Source organism: Cyanistes caeruleus, chromosome 4, assembly GCF_971803275.1.
Source record: "Cyanistes caeruleus chromosome 4, bCyaCae1.hap1.1, whole genome shotgun sequence".
NCBI lineage: Eukaryota > Metazoa > Chordata > Aves > Passeriformes > Paridae > Cyanistes > Cyanistes caeruleus.
Genome location: NC_141704.1, coordinates 14,761,194 through 14,782,681, shown reverse-complemented (window position 1 = coordinate 14,782,681; position 21,488 = coordinate 14,761,194). Strand labels below are relative to the sequence as shown.

At 37.1% G+C, this 21,488-nt stretch overlaps 1 protein-coding gene across 3 annotated transcripts in view; it reads right to left on the bottom strand.

The window, feature by feature from the left end:
• Positions 1–21,488, bottom strand: part of SLC2A13 (solute carrier family 2 member 13) — a 143,752-nt gene that overhangs the window by 28,511 nt on the left and 93,753 nt on the right. For all 3 annotated transcript variants that reach the window (XM_086886818.1, XM_086886819.1, XM_086886820.1), the window contains 3 exons: positions 16,424–16,587; positions 12,281–12,401; positions 972–1,097 (listed from right to left, as the gene is read on the bottom strand). In XM_086886818.1, the coding sequence (XP_086742944.1) occupies positions 972–1,097; positions 12,281–12,401; positions 16,424–16,587 (411 nt within the window). The remainder of the gene's footprint in view (positions 1–971; positions 1,098–12,280; positions 12,402–16,423; positions 16,588–21,488) is intronic.

Below are 21,488 nucleotides of genomic sequence, written 5' to 3'. Positions count from 1 at the left end.
ATTAATGATTCTACAATTAGTAGATATTTTCATACTTTTCAACCTCTGTCCAATATGACTCAGTGCCATTAAGACAGTTGGGTTTAAATTCTGAGAAATATCTATGAAAGTTGAAAAAAAAAAAAGCCCTGAACCACCACACAAACCTTTGCCTATTCCCTAAGTATTTTCATGGTGTGTGGGTGGCTGAGATGAATTATGTTGAGGTGGTTTTATCAGAAGTAATTACATAATTCTCTTATGGCTCTGAACCATTCTAAACCCTGATCCAAGCCCTAATCATTACTAAAGTATTCATAAAGCCTCTACAAGACAATGTTCTAACTCACAAAGTTATTCCTTTGGAATAGTCAGAACTTCAGAAGACTTGAAGGTTGCTGTGACTTCACAGGAAATTTTGTGTTGCTTAAGAAAGAGGTTTGATATATTTTGCAGTTGCACCTATGAATACAGACATTTTTACACTCAAGTGCAGCATATGGCATGACACCTCTTTCAGGCAGAGAACCACAGAAATCTGGGGCCAAACCCTATGCTTTTGACAACTTGAACTTTTCAGATTTTGCTAATTTTAGTTTATTCAGCTGAGCTAATTGTTTCTTTGGTAGGCCAATATTAAAAGTGTGGTTTTAAAAAGAAAATTAATTCAGAGAGCTTTAAGTATATAACTAGGGAATATGCCACTTCAAATGAATGAAAAACATTAAGGAAAGGTAATTTTCCTCATTTCTAGTGTACTTTTGCCATGCTTCCAAAGTGACAGAGTACACCGAAAGGGCTGCACACATCAGGGTCAAGGCTTTGATTTATTGTTAAGAAGTAATTACTTATTTTTGACAATGCCAAGTTATTTTCTTCTTCCTGAACATCTCAAGAATTTAACACTTTTTGTAAAAGCAAAATTGTTCTCAATATCATAAAATACACTCTCTGCAGAGCATAAGGCTAAAAAATATTGACAAGTGACATACCTGCCCCAAGCTGCTTTCATTGTAGAATCTTTATCAACAGGAATGCATGAGGACTCAACAACACTTGAGTTATTCAGTTTGTAGCAGAGACCACAGTCTGGATCTAACATACATCCATTGCAATAACTGAAAGAGAAAAAAATAAATACTTAAGCAATACCTCATTCATTTGTGGACATCAAAACCAACAGAATCTCCTAATAAGTCTTGGAATGCACATAGTTAAGTTGTCAGTGTTGGAGACAAGACAAGTAAGTTCTCCATAAAGTATCACATACTGCTTTCACCCTCTTCTGCAACATATTTTGGTAGTCCATCTGCATCTACCCTGTGATAACTGATCTGGTTGCAGGAGAATTCATTCATAGAATAAATTTTAATTGAAAAGACACAGATTGGAGATGAAGAAAAAGAATCATAATAGAATCATAGAATGGTTTGAGATGGAAGGGACCTTAAAGATCATCTAGTTCCAATTAATCTCCTGCCATGGGCAGGGACACTTTCCACTAGACCAGGTTGCTCAGAGCCTGATCTAACCTGGCCTTGAACAGTTCCAGAGATGGCTCATCAAAAGTTCTCTGGGCAACTGCTTCAGTGATACCCTAACAAATAAAGGGTTTCTGCCTAATACTTACCCTAAACACTCTATTTCAGTTTGAAGTCATTCCCCCTTGTCCTATCATACATCATACCTAATAATCAAACTAGAATTTGGGCATCTATGGATGTGAGTCAGTCAAAGATCATAATACCACGTGTCTCCATGAGCAAACTTGGCACCTGAATTTCCACAAAATTTGATAGAAGGAGTCATTATGTCAATGGAGGCATTTCACATACAGGCATCTAGTGCCCAAAAATATCCCATCTGCCCCTCTCCTGTCACTGCAGCATGCAGTGTTCTTGCAGATAATTTCCAGTGCAGGTGCATCACACTTGCCAGCTCTGTACAGATGTCTCTGATTTCCTTGGGAGTCTCAATAAGCACGAGATGCTAACATTCAGGCAGTTCCCTCAGTGCCATTCTGTTAGCTGTTCAGGTGACTAGACAGCAAAACTGCTCTCTAGATACCACTGGCTGCACTGAACACATCCCCACTGACTCTACTGGCAGCTGAGACACCAAGGGCTGTACAGATACTTCACTGAGGAGTCAGTCTAGAATCTGTCTCTGAAACCTGACTGATGGGGATGTAGGTATGTGAGATACAATGGCATTCCAAAGCTCCCCTAGAAGTGCAAGTGACCTGAAAGCTGCTGGCACAAAGCCTTGCAAACATTCACTCATTGCTCCTGTGATAAAATGACACAGGCATTTATCTTGCCTGGAGGCCATTTTAGATTCAGACACACATTTTCACCAGTAAAGCCCCTGATATATCTAAGGGATAACTTTAGGTGGCAAAAATTAAAATAATTAGCAACTGTAAAACATAAAGTAAGTCTGGAAATTTGAAAATTAAATTCAACTTTAAAATGCAATACCTGGAAACATATAATTAAGGTGACCAAAGCAGCTTTAACATACACTCCTGTAACAACAAAATCAAGAAAATTATCTTTTCTGAGTATGTATCTTTATCACAACAAGGACTTTGTGAATTAAGGAATATACTGCCTAAACTACTTAATCATTATGAGAAAAATTAAAAGTAGCTGTAATTGCAAAGTTTCAAGAAACTAAAACAGTAAAGCAGATTATATGAATATAAAAAGTCTGAAAGTAATGCTTAAAATCTAGTCATTCAAACTCTTTGTATTATAATGCTTCTAAAATAATTATATGGTCAACTTACATGGCAGATGGCAAAAAGAAAGAGCTTGTATTGTGTTAAGAAAATGTATTCATTTGGATTTTCCTACTTCTCCCAAGTTTCAGAAAAGTGTGCTCTTTGCTATTGTGTTCTTTCTAAATTAATAAATTACTGCAGAATTTCTATGTTGTCTACATTTAGGATACAAATCTATTTTAAACACATCTTCCTCTGCTTAACTGATTGGTCACATTCCAGTCTAAACAGCTTGGGGTTTTTTAGTTAGGAAAGCTGCATTAAATCTGATTTTAATTGAGGATAAGGACTCAGAAAATATTTTTACAATGGAGATGAAGCAAAACTTTCAGATAAAAGTCAATAATTTCATCTATCTGTAGTAAACATTTCTTCTCTTGCAAAAATAAATGACAAAATTGTGAATCTACAATTAGCAGCTTTTAAAGGAAAGGACAATACCACTATAACAGTAGTTGCATGAGATTTAGTGGCATTTTGTTACATTGATATTAGCACTTCAATGGCAATAACCAGAAGAGTTTACAGGAACAGAAGACTGTAAGTGAATGAAAACATTTTTATAAATCACAAATGCATTCAAGTATGGAATAATGATACAAAAATAGTATAAAATAATAATATTTCTTATACTGAAAAGAATCTCATGATATCAAACAGGATTATGACATATGATTTTCAAACTATAGAAAATTTTCCACTGAAATTATGTTATCAAAGTGTCTGTAAACAACATGCATTTCTGAAAAGACACAGGGATTAGTGTCATCTTTATGGTGTTGCCAGCAGAGGACAGGACAGGCACTGGACACCTCCTTGTTTCCCTCAGTGTCCTCACAAGAATCAATGCAGAGATGAACAGCAGAGCTGAATTTGCACTCTGTTCCATCCTGCTGGGTAACTCCATGTAACCTCATGTAGTGCTGGGTATCAGTAACAGGTCAAGCGGGAAGCACAAGATATCTTATTTATTCCTCCCTCCCAGCCAGAAAAAAAAAATTGAGAGATTTGAGTATTGAGTCTAGTGTCTGTCTACATGGCTGCTAGTTCAGCTGATCCTCTGGCTTTATTAGAGATTGTAGAAAAATTTAGGTTGGAAAGGACCTTTAACACCATCAAATCCAACTGGTCTTCCTGCTGGCATTCAACATAATAAAAGCTGCTGGATTTCATGTCTTGCCAAATGTCAGAGGTTATACAGAGTTACTCATAAAAATTTAAATAACTTCAAATTATTATTTTCCATGTCTTTTCTGAAATTTGTCTTTCAGATTGAACAGTTAAATAACAGCTCTTTATAAACCCTTTAGATTTGGGTTAGGATTTCCTGTCATTACCTATATAGTGAGTTCATACAATCAGACTCAGACTTCAGATTTTAGAGACAAGACTAACTAATGCCAGAAGAAACACAGAAGTCAAACACACAAGACCTAAAGCCATTTCAAACCTAGCTCCTAGCAGACTAACAGTAGGCAGCTGCTTTTCAGAACATTTAGCATTCTTCTGTGTCCTGTTTTATCACTGATATAAAATTTTATGTTGTCTTTGATGAGGTACATGGACATTGCTTTTTCCAGGAAGACAACCAATGTTTTCTCCTCCAAACCTCCAGCATATATACATTACAATTGTTTCATAACACAATAAAGAAACCTCTATCAATTACTAAGTCTAATTGTAACAGAAGATACAGCATGAAATAAGCAAGGAAGCTTTTTTTTTTCAAAGAATAGTTAAAAAATAATCAGACACTAGGTGCTGAGGCTGCTTACTCTAGAAATAAAATATATAGTAGTTTCAGGTTTATGCTCTTCTTCCCTCTAGCCCCATTATTATTTGCTAAATTATTTAAACAATTTGAAATTGAGCACATATTCTGACATACATGCTCCTAGTGATATAAATAATATAGTATATAGAATATACCAGGAAAGGAAATGCAGAATTTAATACTTGCTGACATGAAACTATCTCCTACAGAGTTCACTCCTGTCCTCAGAAGTACCTTATCAGTCCTATCAATATATATATATATTGAAATACATGTCAGAGGATGAATCTTTAAAAATATTGGTAATTCTTCAAATCCACACCACGGCCTTGAAAGCTCTAGATAAAAACACTCTCGGATGTCTAGGTAGGAAAGGAAATTTGCATCCAATTATAAAACAGGAGATATGCTTCCTCTAATTATCATGAGATATTTATATTTAATCTAAGTTTATGAGCTAGTGTCTTGAAAACAAGCTCATCTGTGAAAAGTCAGTTCAAAATTCCCAGGCAGGATGGTTGTCTGTAAGACTGACAATTCAAGATTGAAATACCTGAGAGAGATTATTTGATTTTGATGAAACCAGGCAGCATTACAGCAGAAAGGTTTTACAATGAGCCTGTTTCACTCCCCGCTTGCCAGCTGGGCTCCTAGGCAACCCAACGAGAAGACAAGTGTCTAGACTTCAGATGCTTCAGACTATGAGACAGAATAACAACAACCAGGGCTCTCAGGTTCCAGAAGTCAAAAAATGCCCAGCTTCTTTGCAGATCAGTGGCAGGAACTCAGCAGAACAAAGTAGTCTGGCCTCTCAGTTTATGGGGAACCACCATGGAATGGGATTTCTGGGTTCCTGTTTAAACATCACAGCATGGAGGAGCTGTCTGTTAGCAGAGTAGATATCCCCAACCCTGTGATTCCTCACTGATTCTGCCAACACACTCAACACATGTCCCCTTCATCCAACCACACAGGAATAACTGATATCTAGAAAGACTGGCAGCACCAATTTTAAGGTCCTTTGATAGCAATTTCCTGCCAGCCTGAGTAGCACCAACTTTCAGAACTCTCTGCTCTGGATCAGTCTGCCCAATAACTGTTTCTGAGGTTGGAGGTTGATCACAAAGGCCACGATGCCATCCTCTCTCACAGAGATCCTACTCTATATGGATGAATTACCAATTGACTAGCTGTGTCTTTCTTGATACCAAAATCACTGTTTACTTTCCTCTTAACAGTGTGGTTTACTACACTCTAATGTAATCTCTAAAAATATTGAGTAAAATCTCTGATCTGCCAAAGTGACTCTCCAGGTGCTGATGTAAGGTTCATAACTTCCCCTTTCTTAGAATACTCCATACTTATGTTTGTTTCATCATTACATTTTGCACTTGAAATTTGCAAAATGACCTTGTAAGTAATGACTCTCCTACAATTCTCAGCAGTCTTGTAATTTGAGCTTCAAGTTTTGCCTTGCCACCTTTTGTTGAGTGATGTAGCACTAAAAGGCCTCTGCCCAGTGCCTTTGCTCTGCAAGCACCATTTCTCTTTTTCTCACACTATTTTGACTTTTTCAAGCCGAACCTCAATTGAAAAAATTGCAACAATTTTCATTGCCACATTTTCAAGGACTTTCAACTTTGCTTTCCATATTCTGTAACGCAATTACAAAATGTATCAGTGTATTCCTATTGTCCAGCTACAGAAATGCAACCTGAACCTGATAATGTATTCTAGACTGTGTAGCTGTACAGAACGTAGTGCCTGATTTCATAATATTCTACTGGATGAGTAGCAGAACAGCCACTCAGAGTATCAAAACATCCCCAAATACAGACTTTTTTTGGTGGACAGACTCTTTCCACTCCTTTTGGATTCATCATTCACGCTGAGTACGTGCTGCAGAATTAGCCTGAGTACATGAAGAAGGCTTTTTATGGGAAAATCTGATAGATCTGCTACATGCAAGTTGGATCTGATGATCCTTATGGGTCCCTTCCAACCTGAGATATTATATGTATTTTGCTCATAAATGTCCTGTCCTGTCCACAGAGTAAATTCCACTGTTGCGAGCTTTTTTAACCCACTGCTCCTGCTCTGTATGATGCAAATATTCATATTTGTGAAGTCAGTTTTCCTCCAAGAACTGCAGGAACAATAAAAACTGTCTCAGGCAGGAAAGGCTCAATGTAGGGACAGGAGGGTCTTGCAGTACCTACTGAGGATTAGCACATCCCACCCAGAGAGAATGTAAGCTGCAAGTCATTGCAGGCTGGAAGGAATGTCCCTTTGACTGTGCTACTTTCTCCTATTTCCAGCTTGCTGTTTGCCACACTGCAAGTATGATCCTAGGCCAGGTGGATCCTTCATCCTACCCTCAGGTTACTCTTTGCTCTCAAGGTTGGCTACATACACAGTCTCTGCCTGCCTTAGCATGCAGTGTAGTTGCTTTCCAGAACAACAAGCTGGGATCAAGCTTGCCTTGCTTCTGTTCTTGTATTCTATCTACAAGACAGTGTCTCTTCCTGTAGCCTCGACCAAAAGAAAATGGCCAAGGCAGCTGAGCTGAGTCCCACGGGTCAGGCCAGGCCCACTCAGCTGGACTCACCAAGGGACATGGGCAACTGATGAGACCAAAGAGCCAAGGTGTTGAATTCAACAACAAAAAAAAATCAAACCAAGGACTTTTGGACAAATACTGCAGTATTTGTACTTATTAACTAACTCTTATTATTAAGAGTACTTATTAGCTCTGTTGACATGTTAGGATATTGATACTTTCAGCCAGTTATACAAATAAGGATCTTAGGATTTTTTTGACAAATAGCTTACTTAATTTTCATACACAAACTGACCTCAATTTGGTAGCAGGACCATGTTTAAAACAGCCTGATGCTTGTGCCTGAGGGCTTGTGCTGTTTGCACAGGCTTCACTGCACCTCAGGCATGAAATCAAACCATTCTTTATACTTCTGATGGTTCCTGTCTTGCTTCTAGAAGTGAAGCACTAAGTTCAGGTTACATATAAATGGATAAGAATATAGGGGATGCTTTAAGCAGTTAAAACATGTGCTAACGGCAGATAACACTTCCAGCTGTTGTACCTGGGACATAGGAAACACAATAATTTACAAAGAATGAGAAAAATCCACTTGGACTTCAAGAGCGCTTTCCTGCTACTATAATAGACCAAGTGACAGAAGTTTATTTGCTGAGTTCTACCAACCCTCTGTTAGGTAACACATTTAGTGGTGTCCATAAGGAAAAGCTATAATTTATAATCCCAGTGCTTGGATGCTAATTGCAGTTCTGTAATTATACCACACAGATACTCCTACCAGCTCTAGATCACAGTTATGTTCAAGTATAACTGTAAAAGTTTCTAGCTCTTTTCCTCAGGATTGGGATTGGCAAGCATGAGCGATGGGTTTTGCATTCAAACCTAGGATATTTATTTTTCTTATCTATATTACATTTCTACAACCCCTTCTCATCTTCAAATCAGGCCTCCTCCTCCATCTATTCCACGTAGATGATTCTTCGGCGTCCTCCCTAAAGTTCCAGACCAGCCCTAAATCTTTACCCTTCCTGATATGCCACCCACATATAAATACATTAGCTTTCTTAAAACATTCCATAAACCTTCTCAAAGGCTCCCATTCCTCAGCTATGCAACATAATGTAGACAACCTCATAGAAATTGTTTTCAGTCTCTTGGTGTTTCCTACTTCTGCTTTAGACATGGTGAGGATCCTTAGATCATCAAGGCTATCCCACTACTGCTATGGGATTGTGCTGAAATTCTGACATCACATGAGAAAGTGTCCTGATCTAGTTATAGGTATCAGTTGCCTCTTGTCTTTGATGATCTTTCTTTTCTGAATTTATAGAGCCTCCAACTACAGAGCTTCTTGATTTATTCCTGGAACTGAGCAGCACAGACAACAAAGAAGAGAAATAACTGACTTACACATGCTTTTATTTTGGACAGAATGGCTGTCTCTCCAGCATAATTTGTTTTCAAAACTACTTTTCCGAAGAGACCCTACATGTAGATACTATATTCCCAGCTTCCAGGCAGATCAGATAGAAGCCCTGTTCAAACTTGATTAAAAGCATTCTTGCGTGACAAAAACCTGCAGACCACGTAAAGTGTAACACCATCACTTTGGAAAATTTAAAAAAATCATTCCCTTTGCTGTTTTGTTAAACAGCAAAGTCATAGAAATACTAGCAGAGATGTGCAATGTTAATGGGTTACTACTATATGAATAACACATTGTTTCCTCATTAATGCAGAGTTTGAGTCAAAGTATGTGGAAAATTTAACAATGGTTACAGGAACTGCATTGCACTCGGACATCATAGTTGAGGTAAGTTACTTTATAGATCTTTGTGTTTAAATTGATGAGAGGAGTCTTTTCTCATTCACTTTAAAGATGCTTACTACATGGACGGACATATTCCTTCCTATCCCTTATAATTTAAAATAAAATTACAAATTTTGATTGATAGGACCAACATGCCAGCACAGGGAAAATCATTACCGAGCAATATATCACTGTATTATTAATAAATTTCAAGACTATGTTGAAGTCTTTTCAGAGTTCTGCAACATAAACTATCAGCATTTTAACTATACTTCGTAAGAGCTGGCAAAAGCATTCTTAGATATGTTTATCTCTTTATATATTCATAATTTTCTGACCTCAATGGCCAAAACACATTACTATATTTATTATTGCAATTCTCAGTTATCAGAAATTACCAGTAGCTCAGGCACTTTGACATTAGAAAGAGAAAATGAGAATCTATTTTAACAAATACTGGTTCTGTGATACAGTGACATTATGAAAAATAGCAATGCCTAGTTTGCTGATAAATTAGATTGTCAATGAGTTCTCAATAAAATAAAGTACAATATCTAATACACTTACTACATGCATCCTAAGGCTTTTAAATACAATTAAACTAGCTTTGGTCACTAGATTTGCTGAGTTTTTCAGGACTGATCACAATTACATACTTCTGCTATACTCATAAAGAAAAGATATATTTCTGTCCATCTTACTTGTCCATTATCTTGCTAAACAGCTATGTGCAAGTACTAAATATTGTTGCCTTCATCTCTGTGGTGTGTATTTGCACAATGAGCTAAGGATCATGAACCACGTGAGGGTGACTAATGCAAAAATGAACAACACAATCCTTGTGTGCCCAGCACAGCTGGCACCGCCTGTATTATTTTAATCAGTCTGAAGACAATCTGTTCAGGAAGGATTCTGAGAAACTTTGTGCGCACAGGTATCATTTCCCTAAGATATGAGGGCTGACCTAAGCTTAACACAATATTTACCATTTTCAGATAGTAACTGACATGAAAAATACTGCTTAGGCAGAACAGCTTTGCATTATGTCTTCTAGAGCAGACCAAGTTTCCAGAAGTGCAGAGAGACACACGAATGGAGACTAAAGGAGCAAGAATAGAAGGCAGCAGGACCACAGTCATTTTACAGAAATGTTTCAGTGTCCCAGTGTTCCAAACAGTCACATCATTGATTCTTTAAAGACTGGGAAAAGGTGGGAGGATAGCTAATGAAAGTGCCCTAACCTAAACTTCCTTCCAGAATCACGCAAGTTCCCAGTAAAAATGGGAACATTTACAGAGTTTTGGCAGTCAGAATAATAATAATAGGAATGGATAGTTCATCTTTTCGCTTCTAAGGTGATAAATTTTGGAATGGTGTTGCTTTGTATTCTTAAATCTACCTTTGAGATTTCTGTGGCCCTGATGATAAGTACGATCACAGCTGCCGAGGAGATTTAGATTTAGATTTTTTGCACATACTTAAAGGCAGTTACAGAGAGATGGCATTATGTGTTCATCTTCTGAAGTCCTGCTGCCTTTTGCTTCTCCCAAACTTTCTGAGACCTCTTGAAGACTTGCAAGATAAAATGCTAAACAATCTGAGACACCAGCAGTTTTACTAAAAAGGTTAAATATGGGTTAAAGAGCAAGGGACCACTGTGTAGTGGGTGCTGTAACCTAATTCTGTGTTTTGTGGGAAAATGCATCCATTTATTTTCAGCTCTCCTGGCTTATGGGTCTCTCTACTAAAGTATAGCGTAAGATTAAATTAGAAGCACCTAAAGATTTCTCATATATTGTTCATTACTTCCTCTTCCATCCACTTCCATCTTTCAACAAAGAGAGCTCCTCCTATTTCAAAATACTCTCAACCAAAAATATTTAAATTATTTTATTGCTCTTTTCCCAGAATCTTTGAATTTTTATCTTACCTGTTTTTGCCCACTTCACATCAGAAACATAAATCACAACAGATTACAAGTATTCCAATACTTCATGAAACAGCATGCCTTTATGAGAACTATCTGCTTTAATTTTTCTTGCTTTTGCCCAGAAGTGTGCACCATGAAAGCCACAGAAATTTCCTTCCTGACTGGCTGTGAACATGAAAATTCTGCTGAATATTTTTCATTGTTTTTTAAGTTGGACCAGCCATATTTCTTGTATGTAAATTTTATATGGTTTCAGGTTACATTAACCATTAATACCTGGCTTTATTAAATATCAAATTACGAGCTCTGCAAAGGGTGCATCTCCTCTCTCCAAGCATCCTTTCCAAACAGTTAACTGAAGTACTAGGCAAATCCTTCTCACATTTTTCTTTTAATGTAATCTGATTGCAAAAGGAGAGTATCTTCCCCCTTTACCGCTTCTACCCAGACTACTCGCCATTTTGTAGACAGGCCCATCTCAAAAATTGCAAAATTATAGCTGACTTTGCAATGGAAAAGAAGTAAAAATATACATTTTCAATATAGGAATCATTATATCTGATAGTAACCTGTGGTGTTTTTATTTGTAACTATTTACACTCAAGGAAGACCTTCCATCCTCTCCCCAGTTTTCTGTAAATCTTCAGATCCTCACAATCTTTTCCCTAAGACCTCTGGCACAAGAAAAGCCATGAACCATATTTCTAGTCAGTATTGCTACAAAACTAGAAGTGTACCTCTCATTACTTGATATTTATCTCTACTACAAAGATGCAAATTTTGAACATAATTAAGAATTTCTTCAGCCACTTGTCTTCTCTGAATAGGGAATTTTCTAGTCTATCAGTTAAATGAACATAAGAGCACTCACACGTGAATAAACCAAACGAAATATAGAAAATTACACATACTTAAACCCCCAGAAGTAATGCTATTTGAAACTGTGACTGCATATTGGAAAATAGTTCAAACCCCACACATTTATTATAATTGTTTATTGATAGGCAATTATCTGAACATTACTTTTTCCCACTCAGGAAAACAACAGGCAAGGAACACATCTTCTTGAAGAGTTTACAGCTGCTATACATGACAAGCAGATGAATAACAGCAAGCATTTTTATAAATTCCTTATAAAATATTCCTGACTTTGTGTATACTGTAAAGTGTAGCAGGTGTGATATATTAGAAGAGGTATATGTGGAATTTGCCACTTAGCCACCTTATTTCATCCAAGAAATTCCACAGGAATAGTCAGAGAATTTAATCAAAAAGTCTAATTTTCTCTACAGAGGGAAGTTGTGATTTTAAATTTAGCTGCGTAGTTTAGTTCCTTGTACTAGGCTTTGTGAATAATTGCCCATTACTCACACTAGGTTGTAAAACTCAGTTAATTGGAAACAATCTTCAAGAAGATTGGATGAATGATCACGAATTCTCACCTGTATTTTGTGCAGGTAGAGTTTTGATGTGAAGGATCTGGTGGATTAAGTGTGATTCTTGGCGAGACCTGAGCTGATAGCAAAAATCCCGAAGCTAGGATAATGAGTGCTACAGCAGTACCTAAAAATACAGATAAAGAAAAATGTGACACTTTTCTCCAGAGCACATGAAATTGTTCTCTATTGAACTGAACTCTGCTTGGCACCCCATCACTACGCATACAGCATTCCCTAAGGAATTGTGATGAGAACCTAAGAAAAATACCCTTTGCTACATCCACATCATAAATTAGGATAGATATTAAAGTCAAGTGCACCAGTTTTCACATCCAGACACTAAATTAGTAGGTTGAGACTCTTTTAATCTGTGGAATTGATAACTGCTTGAACACACAGGTATTATTTTTGGTGTTGAAAATAATGTCATAAAGGTAAAATATATTAGTGGCTTTGAAATCAACATACTTCTCCCCACTCCACACCCAGACTTCGAGACTTTTCTTTGAAACAGAAAGTAGCATCAGCTTTTTCATTGACTCTACTTCCCTTTGTGAAACTAGAGAAATTAGACTTTTCATAGGAACACCATCAAAAAGTGCAACATATCTTGTTTCAAAGAGCACACATAACATCTGCTGGGAAAAAGTCCCTTCCATCTTTTTGCTTCTGTTTCCCCCAACGAATTCCTTGTGCACAAGCTGGTCAAAATGATGAGGGGAAGCTGCCATAAAAGGTTCACACTGTGCAACAGGCCATTACTGGAATGTAACTCATAGTTTTCCTACCTCATTTGCTAGACACACAATATACTGTATCATTTCAATGAAAACTGGTTAACCTTGCTGCTCATGGTACTACAGCAACTGCCTCAAACTCAGACTTATAAAACTTTACCTCTTGCAACCTGATGACACATTGAGATATGTTTTGTATAAAAGTTTCCTAACTGGCAAACACACCAAGTATGTGAAAACCTTTCTCAGAGATAAAAATAATATCTAAAATACTAAGATTTATGTAATAATGTTGTCTGTGAATATGCCTGTGCAGCCGTGGCCAATAGGCAAGGAATGGTTGGACCACACATTGACCTGAGCTGAGGCAACTAAGACTTTAAACTCAGCCACAAACTGTATGAGCAGGAAGCACCTTCCCTCCATAAAATACTCCATACTTGGCTCTCTGCTAGCTATGGCTGGTAGGTACACTAATAATCCCAGTTTTCAGGGCAGGCTGAATATTGCACTAGATGTCCTGTACTTTCAAAATGCCATAAACCAGACAGCAAGTATATTTAGACAGGATCTATAATCTTAATTAAATTCATTCTAAGTATGCTCTGTCTTTTAAGTTAACTAAATACATTAACACTCAATTCCAAAATTTCTCAAAAGTACTGAATATGTAAACTTGGAAAATGAAGTTTAATATATTTTCATTCTGTGGACATTTTGCTATGATGAACAAAATCAAACAATAAAAGTCCATCATTAGCTCAGGTGGGAAAAAGGAAAAGGAAATATACTGAAGATATTTTAGATCCTCTCTGTTACAAAAAAAGATACAAAATGTACAATGCCCAAGTACCTTTCAAATAGACAATTTCTGAAGGGAAAGAAGAAAACACAAATAAAATGAATAATATACTTGTCACAATTCCTGCATGTTTTCCAACTAACAGCTTTTAAGAAAGAAATTAACTGCAGAAAAAGAGAAGAAGAAAGATAAAGAAATTATAGATAAGATAAAGAAAGATATAAAATGGACAGGAAACTAAGAAAAATCAGTAACTGTAATAGAGAACTAAAACAGTGGTTTTGGGTTTTTTTTCAGAAATTTACTATCATTTTTCATAATGCTATCTGGAAGGTTCAATTTTTCAAAAGTTTATAATATTTTGAGAATGATAAAGACAATGAATGAAATCTAAAATATCTCTGCCAAATGTTTTCAGAAAGCACGAAAAGTTGCACGAGATTACAAAATTAATTTACAGTATATTGGCTTTTAATCAAAATATTAATGTTACTATCTACTGATTATTCTTGTAGGTTTTATCTAATAAACGTCTAATCAATTAGCCTTTATAAAAAAAGCAAAGCCCCACATTCTTGCAGCAGCAGGCAAAAGCAGTAGTTTTGTCTTCATTTTATGCAGTGGGAGACTGGGGCATACCTGGTTCCCCCAAAGACCAGAGAAGTTGCCAGTAATAACTCAGTGTAAATTGTAATGTCCTTAGAAATGTAAACCAAAGTAGAGCAGTAAGATATGTCTACGCCGTGAGAAAACTCAACATGGAAAACAAATCCATTGGTAGATTTAGTACTTATCATTCTATTACACAGCTCTTTTGCTAAGGAAAACACCTCATATCCACCAGTACCTAAATCAAATGTTGCATGACAAAATTCTAACTAGTACAGAGGGATGATGCACGATTTCATGACTGCCATTATTTGTATTATCCTTACGAAAGGACTGTAGGATAAAATCACAGCAAGCATTATATCTTGGCTCGTGACACGGCAGACAGACAGCCAGCAAACCACAAAAAAAAGTATTTTAGTATTTTTACTAAGCAATTACTTTGTGTCCAAACATCATTAACAAATAACTCTTTAATGCGTTATGCTCCACTGTTAATTCTGTGTCCTATTGCTATATCCTCCTCTGATCCATGATAGCATGCTTTGTAAGAGACATTTATATCTACATTTAGATGTGCAGCCTTTTAATATGTTAAGCAGAGCCAAAAAGCAAAGAGCTCTGGTAATATGAGAAGTCCATGTTGGTTATCACAACTATACAGCTGGGTCCAGATAAGCAATAAACTCTTCAAGGGGGCTGGCCAAACATATGAGATTATTTGGGCCAAATAATCAATCAATCAATCAATCAATCAATCAATCCTCTGTTTCAGTAGGCATTAAAGGAAAGGCAGCACCCAAGGATCAGAAGAGTCAGTGTAGGGCCTGGACAGATCCACACCATAGAAAGACAAGTCACCAGACTGTCTGGAGGCACAGAAGGACATACAGGGGATGTATTGTAACTGAACTGGAACAGACTAAAAATAGTAATTTGAGATTTTCCTTCATATCTTTAAAATTTGAGAAACATGCTTTGAGTAACTGTGTACCAAACAACTCATGTCACTGTGTTGTTGCTGCTCTGCCTATATAAGCACATTCAAATACTCGGGTGTAGATTAACTCAGCTGAGAGCTGGGACTTGCACATCCAGTGACATGGCAGCTGGTGTACCTCTCTGCTGTGTTGCACTAAGTACAAATTTAGATCCTTGACAGCAGCAGAAGAACAAAATACGAAGATATTAAATCTTTACAGCAAAACACTCGTGAACACTATTTCAAGAGGAGCAGGAACAGTTTGTTGAAAACATCTGAACCTTCCAAACATTCACCCAGAGATAAGTTTTGGTCACAGATCACTTCAGCAAAATGAACATATAAGGCAGGAACAAGCAGGGAATTACCATCCTAATAACAGAACATACTGAACATAGGAAGGCTGCTTGTTCTGCTTTTCCCAGCTTTCAAGAAAAGACTATGTGATGAGCTATGGTGTTTGGATATTTGGACAAAATGTATAAAACCGGAATTCTGTCTTTGCTTATCTCATATAGGAGGACAATTAAATCACATGAATGTATGTAAGGTATTTACTGTACTGTATCTGAGGTAACTATGCAGAGAACTGCATTATATTTACAAAGTGCTGCAATGGTTATGCAATATTCTTTCTCTGGTACACCTTCATCAGATGGTTCTGAATTCCAGTTAATAAGCCAATTAAAATTACATATGAGACTTAAAAACTAACCACCTGTGAAGTTCCAGGCATTTTATTCCTTAAATTGGAAAAAAAAAAGGTAAATGAAAACATTGTCAAACATGGCTTCAAGGAGAAAGTCACCTAAAAAAATAACAGGCAGTCACTTTTAAATTAGCTTCTAGCTGTGGTGTTTTACTAATAGTCTTGAAACCTGTATTATTTCAGAGAAAAGATGGCATCAACAATGAAATTTTGAAGAGGACTACTTTGAAAATAAATGCATTTGAAATTTTATTTTCTTTTCATCAATAATTATGAGGAAAATATAATACACTAATGAAACATTCACCTGTTAAGCTACCAAGCGTAAGTTTCCGGCGACCCATTCTTTCAACAAGCCAGACTCCCACAAGAGTAAAAATGAAGTTTATAAATGCTGTCAGTGCAGCCAGCCAGATTGCAAGCCTGTCATCTTCCACTCCTGACATCTGCAAAATGGTAGCACTGTAGTACCTGTGAAGGGAGAGAGAGACAAATAAGAACACCATTTATTTCAATTTGGCTCATATTATAGTTTTTGATTTAATTTGAAAAAGATCTTAACAAATATTAGGTGTGACCTCCTGCATAATGTAGTTGAAGACTGACACACAATCACCCTGGGAAATCAGGCATAACCAAGGCTTAACTTGCACCTGACTAAAGTTTTGACTGGAGGACATCAAGAGATGAAGTGCCATTCTCTTGGCTGTTTATATTTTCAATGGTCAATCATATTCTGCTAGAAATGGGGTTTGCATTTTTAATTTAAATTAATCTGCCTGTCATTTCCATCCATTGCTTTATGCTCTTTTTGGGATTTTAGCAGTCTATATATTGTCTAGGGAAAGACAGCTCAAAAATCAAATAGATTTTCAGTCCTTTTAAAGGTCATACACAACTAATCTATGGCATCCAACATGTTGGAAGTGACACTTGCATCCTCTTGGTTTTAGGTTTTGCACTATTATTTCAGTGCCACTGACGTGCACAAAGCTCTCTCTATGGCATTACTTTTGTCTTAACCAGAAAATGATTGCTTTGAAAAGCCTCAGCACCACACTGCAGGGATGTGAATCTGCACCCAACAGGAGCATTTGACCGAATGTTCTACTTCCTTCTAAATGGAATCAATCTTTCCACACAAATAATAACTCATAAAAAATTGAACTGAGCAAAATGAAAAGGAAGGAGAAAGGAAGCCTACCATTTTTCACACCAATCAAATGAATACAGACTTTGTGTCCATGTTCTCAGTGAGAGCTAAATAAATGCCCAAGGAAACATGAGTACTTTTGTTGATGATGTAGAAGCACTTTTCAGCTTGTATTAATTTATGCAGACTGAAGTACTGAATATTCAAGCTCTCAAACACCTTGCAGTTGACAGGCTATCACACAGCAATAATCATCAAGAATGTCAAAGCTTGTTTTTTCTGTCCCTGGTCAATCTGTGGCTTCCTGAATGTCCCCTTGGCTGTCTTAATGCCCAGATGTGCTAGCCTCAGGAATGTTAGTGGTTCCCATTCCTCTATTTCAAGCACATTCCACTTTTTACTTCAAACCAATGACCCATGATGGGCTGAGATGCCATTTAAGACACTACCACCCATAACTGACCCTGACTATGCTGGGTATTACCCCTCACCCACAAGGCATTTAGATTCTCCCAGCCCCTTCCTCAGCTCCTCTTCCCCAGTGCAGCCATTTGAGGCAATGCCTACACAACCAGCTGGTGTTGGCAGGACAGGGTCTCCAGAGGAACCCTGCTGGGGGCTGAGGAGCCAGTACCTACATGTGGTTTTGAGCCAGGCTCAGCCTGTGCCCACCCCTTAGCGACTGCAGTGACTCATCCAGGCTCAGCTCCTGTCCCAGCAAGGCTGAGATTCTTAGGGAGGGAAGATTCATGAACGATAGACATCAAAATGCCAACATAAACTTGTCCTCACTTCTTAAGGCACTCTAAATTAAATTGCTAACTGCCTGTCAAAACTTACATAGCACTGCACTGTTTCAACCACCAAAATGATCCAGTCTCTGATTTCCCAATATATGGGTTTTTTTCTGCATAAGGGTAGGAAAAGAACAAATGTCAAGTGTTGGCCTGCTGACACCTACTATGAAACTCCTATTTACTTTCACCAGACAAGGTTTCAGGGAGCCACATTTAACTCCAAGCGTCTAAATCTTCTTAAAATCCAATTCTACTGGGAAGTCAGAAATTGCCAGTTGTCAGCAGGTATAACATACTGTCTATACAGTCAGAAAAAAGCAAAGAATAAGAAATCACATAAAAGCATGTAGATTTCTACTACCTAATCCATACAAACAGGCACCTTTTGCCCCCATCAATCCTTCTGGTTGTTTATTGCATTCACAGGTTATATATTTTCAAATAGAAGCCTACTGTTTATCCATAAATAAACAATGTATTTCATTTCTGTGGAAAACAAACCAGGGAACTTTAGAATCTGCAAATCTAAATGCCAAGCTACCAAAGCCTGGGTGCTGAGCAGTGATGTTCGTAGTTACTACAGCACAGCAACCTAATTTCAAAAATTTAGAATGGCACTTACATAGATTATGACAACTACTAAATATATTTGCTTATATTCACCTGTTTTAGTATGCCCATTTTTTATACTATACTGTGCAGCCCTGCCTGTATATTAATGTAACAAAACATCAGTCTTTTCTGGTTCTTTCTGACAAGAGAAAAAAACCTATGTGGTAGGAAAAGGTTAAATTGTGATATTATACAAACACAGCTGATACTGCAAATCCTGCAGGGAATACAGCTTCATTGACAAAGTAGTGCAATCCTAGCTTATTTTCTAAAACATAAAGAAAATTTAAAACACATGTGTATCCTTGGAACTTTTAAGCAAACACTGTATCTTAGAAAGCAAAGAAATACATGCAATTACAAAGCCACACGAAATAACTGAGTTGAATACATACAGAAAGATTTTTAATATAGTTGATTTCTGAGGAGGTCAAAATTATCAAGAAATTCAGCATTATGAATTGTTCTAGCAAAAGTTGCTGTACATTGAAGAAAAATAAACCCAGAAACACTTCCACATTCAAGTCTCCTCAGACTAATCCTTTGACTATATACTGAAAATGCACAGTTTTGGAGAAAATGAAACATCCAAAAACACTTTCCCCCTTTTTTTTCTTTTAATCAGTCAGGGTTTTTTAAAAACAATAATGTAAAATGCTTAAAGAAAAGGATCATTTCCTCCCTTCAAGCAGGTCTTAGAGACAGTTCCAAATGAATCAGGGTTTCCAGCTTAGCATCTTCAGCAGCAGAGAGGCTGCCCACCACTCCAGGCTTTGTAGCTCACAGAGAAAATAAATGTTTGTCAATAAGGTGCCATCACTGCTCTGAGTGTCCCCATCCTTCACAAGATGCTGCTCCAGCCTTCCTGTCATAATTCACTCCAACAATGTTTCTGCCTAAGGATTTCAGCCTTTTTGGACAGACATAATTTAGAATTCTTGTAAAAGCAATGAATAAATCTAAGGCTTTCTTTACAGAAACCTGAAGAGCTCTTCAAAGAAAAGGCTGTCATATCATCTCTAGGTCTAAATGGATTTTTCAAAATCAGTACCTGGGAGGCAACCTGGGGAGATGCCACATTACACTTAAATTAAATTAAACCTTCAAATTCCCTATTTGGCAGTAACAGTGTATTGTGTTATGAATGCTTTCAGCACAGACTGAAACAACATAGTGAATGCCACTTATTACAATCAACATATTGTGATAATTAAAACACTCAGAATTTCGTACTGCTTGAGAGGTAACTATAAACATCCAACAAGTTCTCTGATTCAGCATGCGTTATCCATGTACAAGGTACATAAAAAGGATTTAAAAATTACCATGTAACTATGGTAATTAAGAAAACACAGGATTTTATTTTTTTTGTGTCCAAAAAGACTAAACTCTGTAGCTATTAAGGGAAATAGGTACACTAGTGTTTGACAGGGATTAAAAATACATTTAGAGGATTAAGGCAAAGATACACAAAGAAATTCACTTCCTTAAGTTACCACAGTACTGTCACACACCTATTGGGTCATGTGAAAATACTGTTGCAATATCTCCTGTGAGACTGCCCAAAAATTCCTCCTTTTTTTTTTTTTTTTTAACCTTTTTCTTCTGCACCACATTTCTCGTTGCCAACAGCCAGTGTACTTTTCACATTCAGTTATTTCACCTACTTATGTGGTTCTTTCACAAGTTTCACCTGAAACTATAGGGGACAGAAATCATTTTGTTCTTCATAACAGAAAAAGGATAAAATAGGAAGAAGAGTTGGATCTATTTATGGAAAGAAAAAAATATTAGGCAAGAAAATAATATCAAACTATATATCAGTCTGCAAAAAAGTGTTCTGTAAATTTTTCAGACAGAACCCTGTAGTTAAAATCCATTGAAGAGGTAGGTTGGATTTATTGAAGAGGTAAACTGAGGAGTAATAGGCAGAGCTGAAAATCAAATGAAATCACTGGCAGGAACAAAGTCTTTATCATCCTCCTCCTCTTCCTGAAACAGAGATCAGTTTCCAGCACAGAAAAAAACAGGTTGAAGTCCATAACACCTGTATGTTTTGCACTGCAACAAAAAGCAAAGTAGTGTCAACTTTTTTACCTTGTCTTTAGTGCCTTTACTCAATATATGAGTGCCTTACTCTTCATCAGAACTTTTATGAAAGAAAATCACCACTGCCATTCCTATTTTATAAATGAAGATGACTGGGGCTTTTGGGAAACAGGAGAAAGAAGAATGACTATTCCCAGTTATCCACCAGTAGTACCTCCAGCAGAATAATGACACTCCAGAGTCTCAATGCAGATAAGTGCTATCTGCAAATTAGTGAGTAGAAAAGCAGGGAAAGAAAATCCCCCAGGTGTTTTACAAAACATACCTTGTTCAATTATTCATTTATTCTGATGATTTCAGTTAAATTTAAATTAGGTTTAACATTCCAGGGTGTTCTAATGCCTGCCATAAGTTTCTGGCATCCTAAAAAAATGAAACCAGTCCTCATTAAAATCAATAGACCTGCAGAATGTACGTAGCACAACAACAACAACAACAACAACAACAAGTAAAAATCAAGCTAGCCCCTGTGTTTAAAGCCAAGGCCAGCAGGAAACAATGGGACTGTAAATACAGCAGTCTCACAAGAGCCAGGAGCCAGCATGCTTAGAGTAATGGGATCTTGAAAGGTAGGTTTAGATTAGATATTAGGATCATATTCCTTCCTGTGAGGGTGGTGTGGCACTGGAACAGCCGTCCAGGGAAGCACTGGATACCCCATCCCTGCAAGTGTTCAAGGCCAGGTTGTGTGGGGCTTTGAG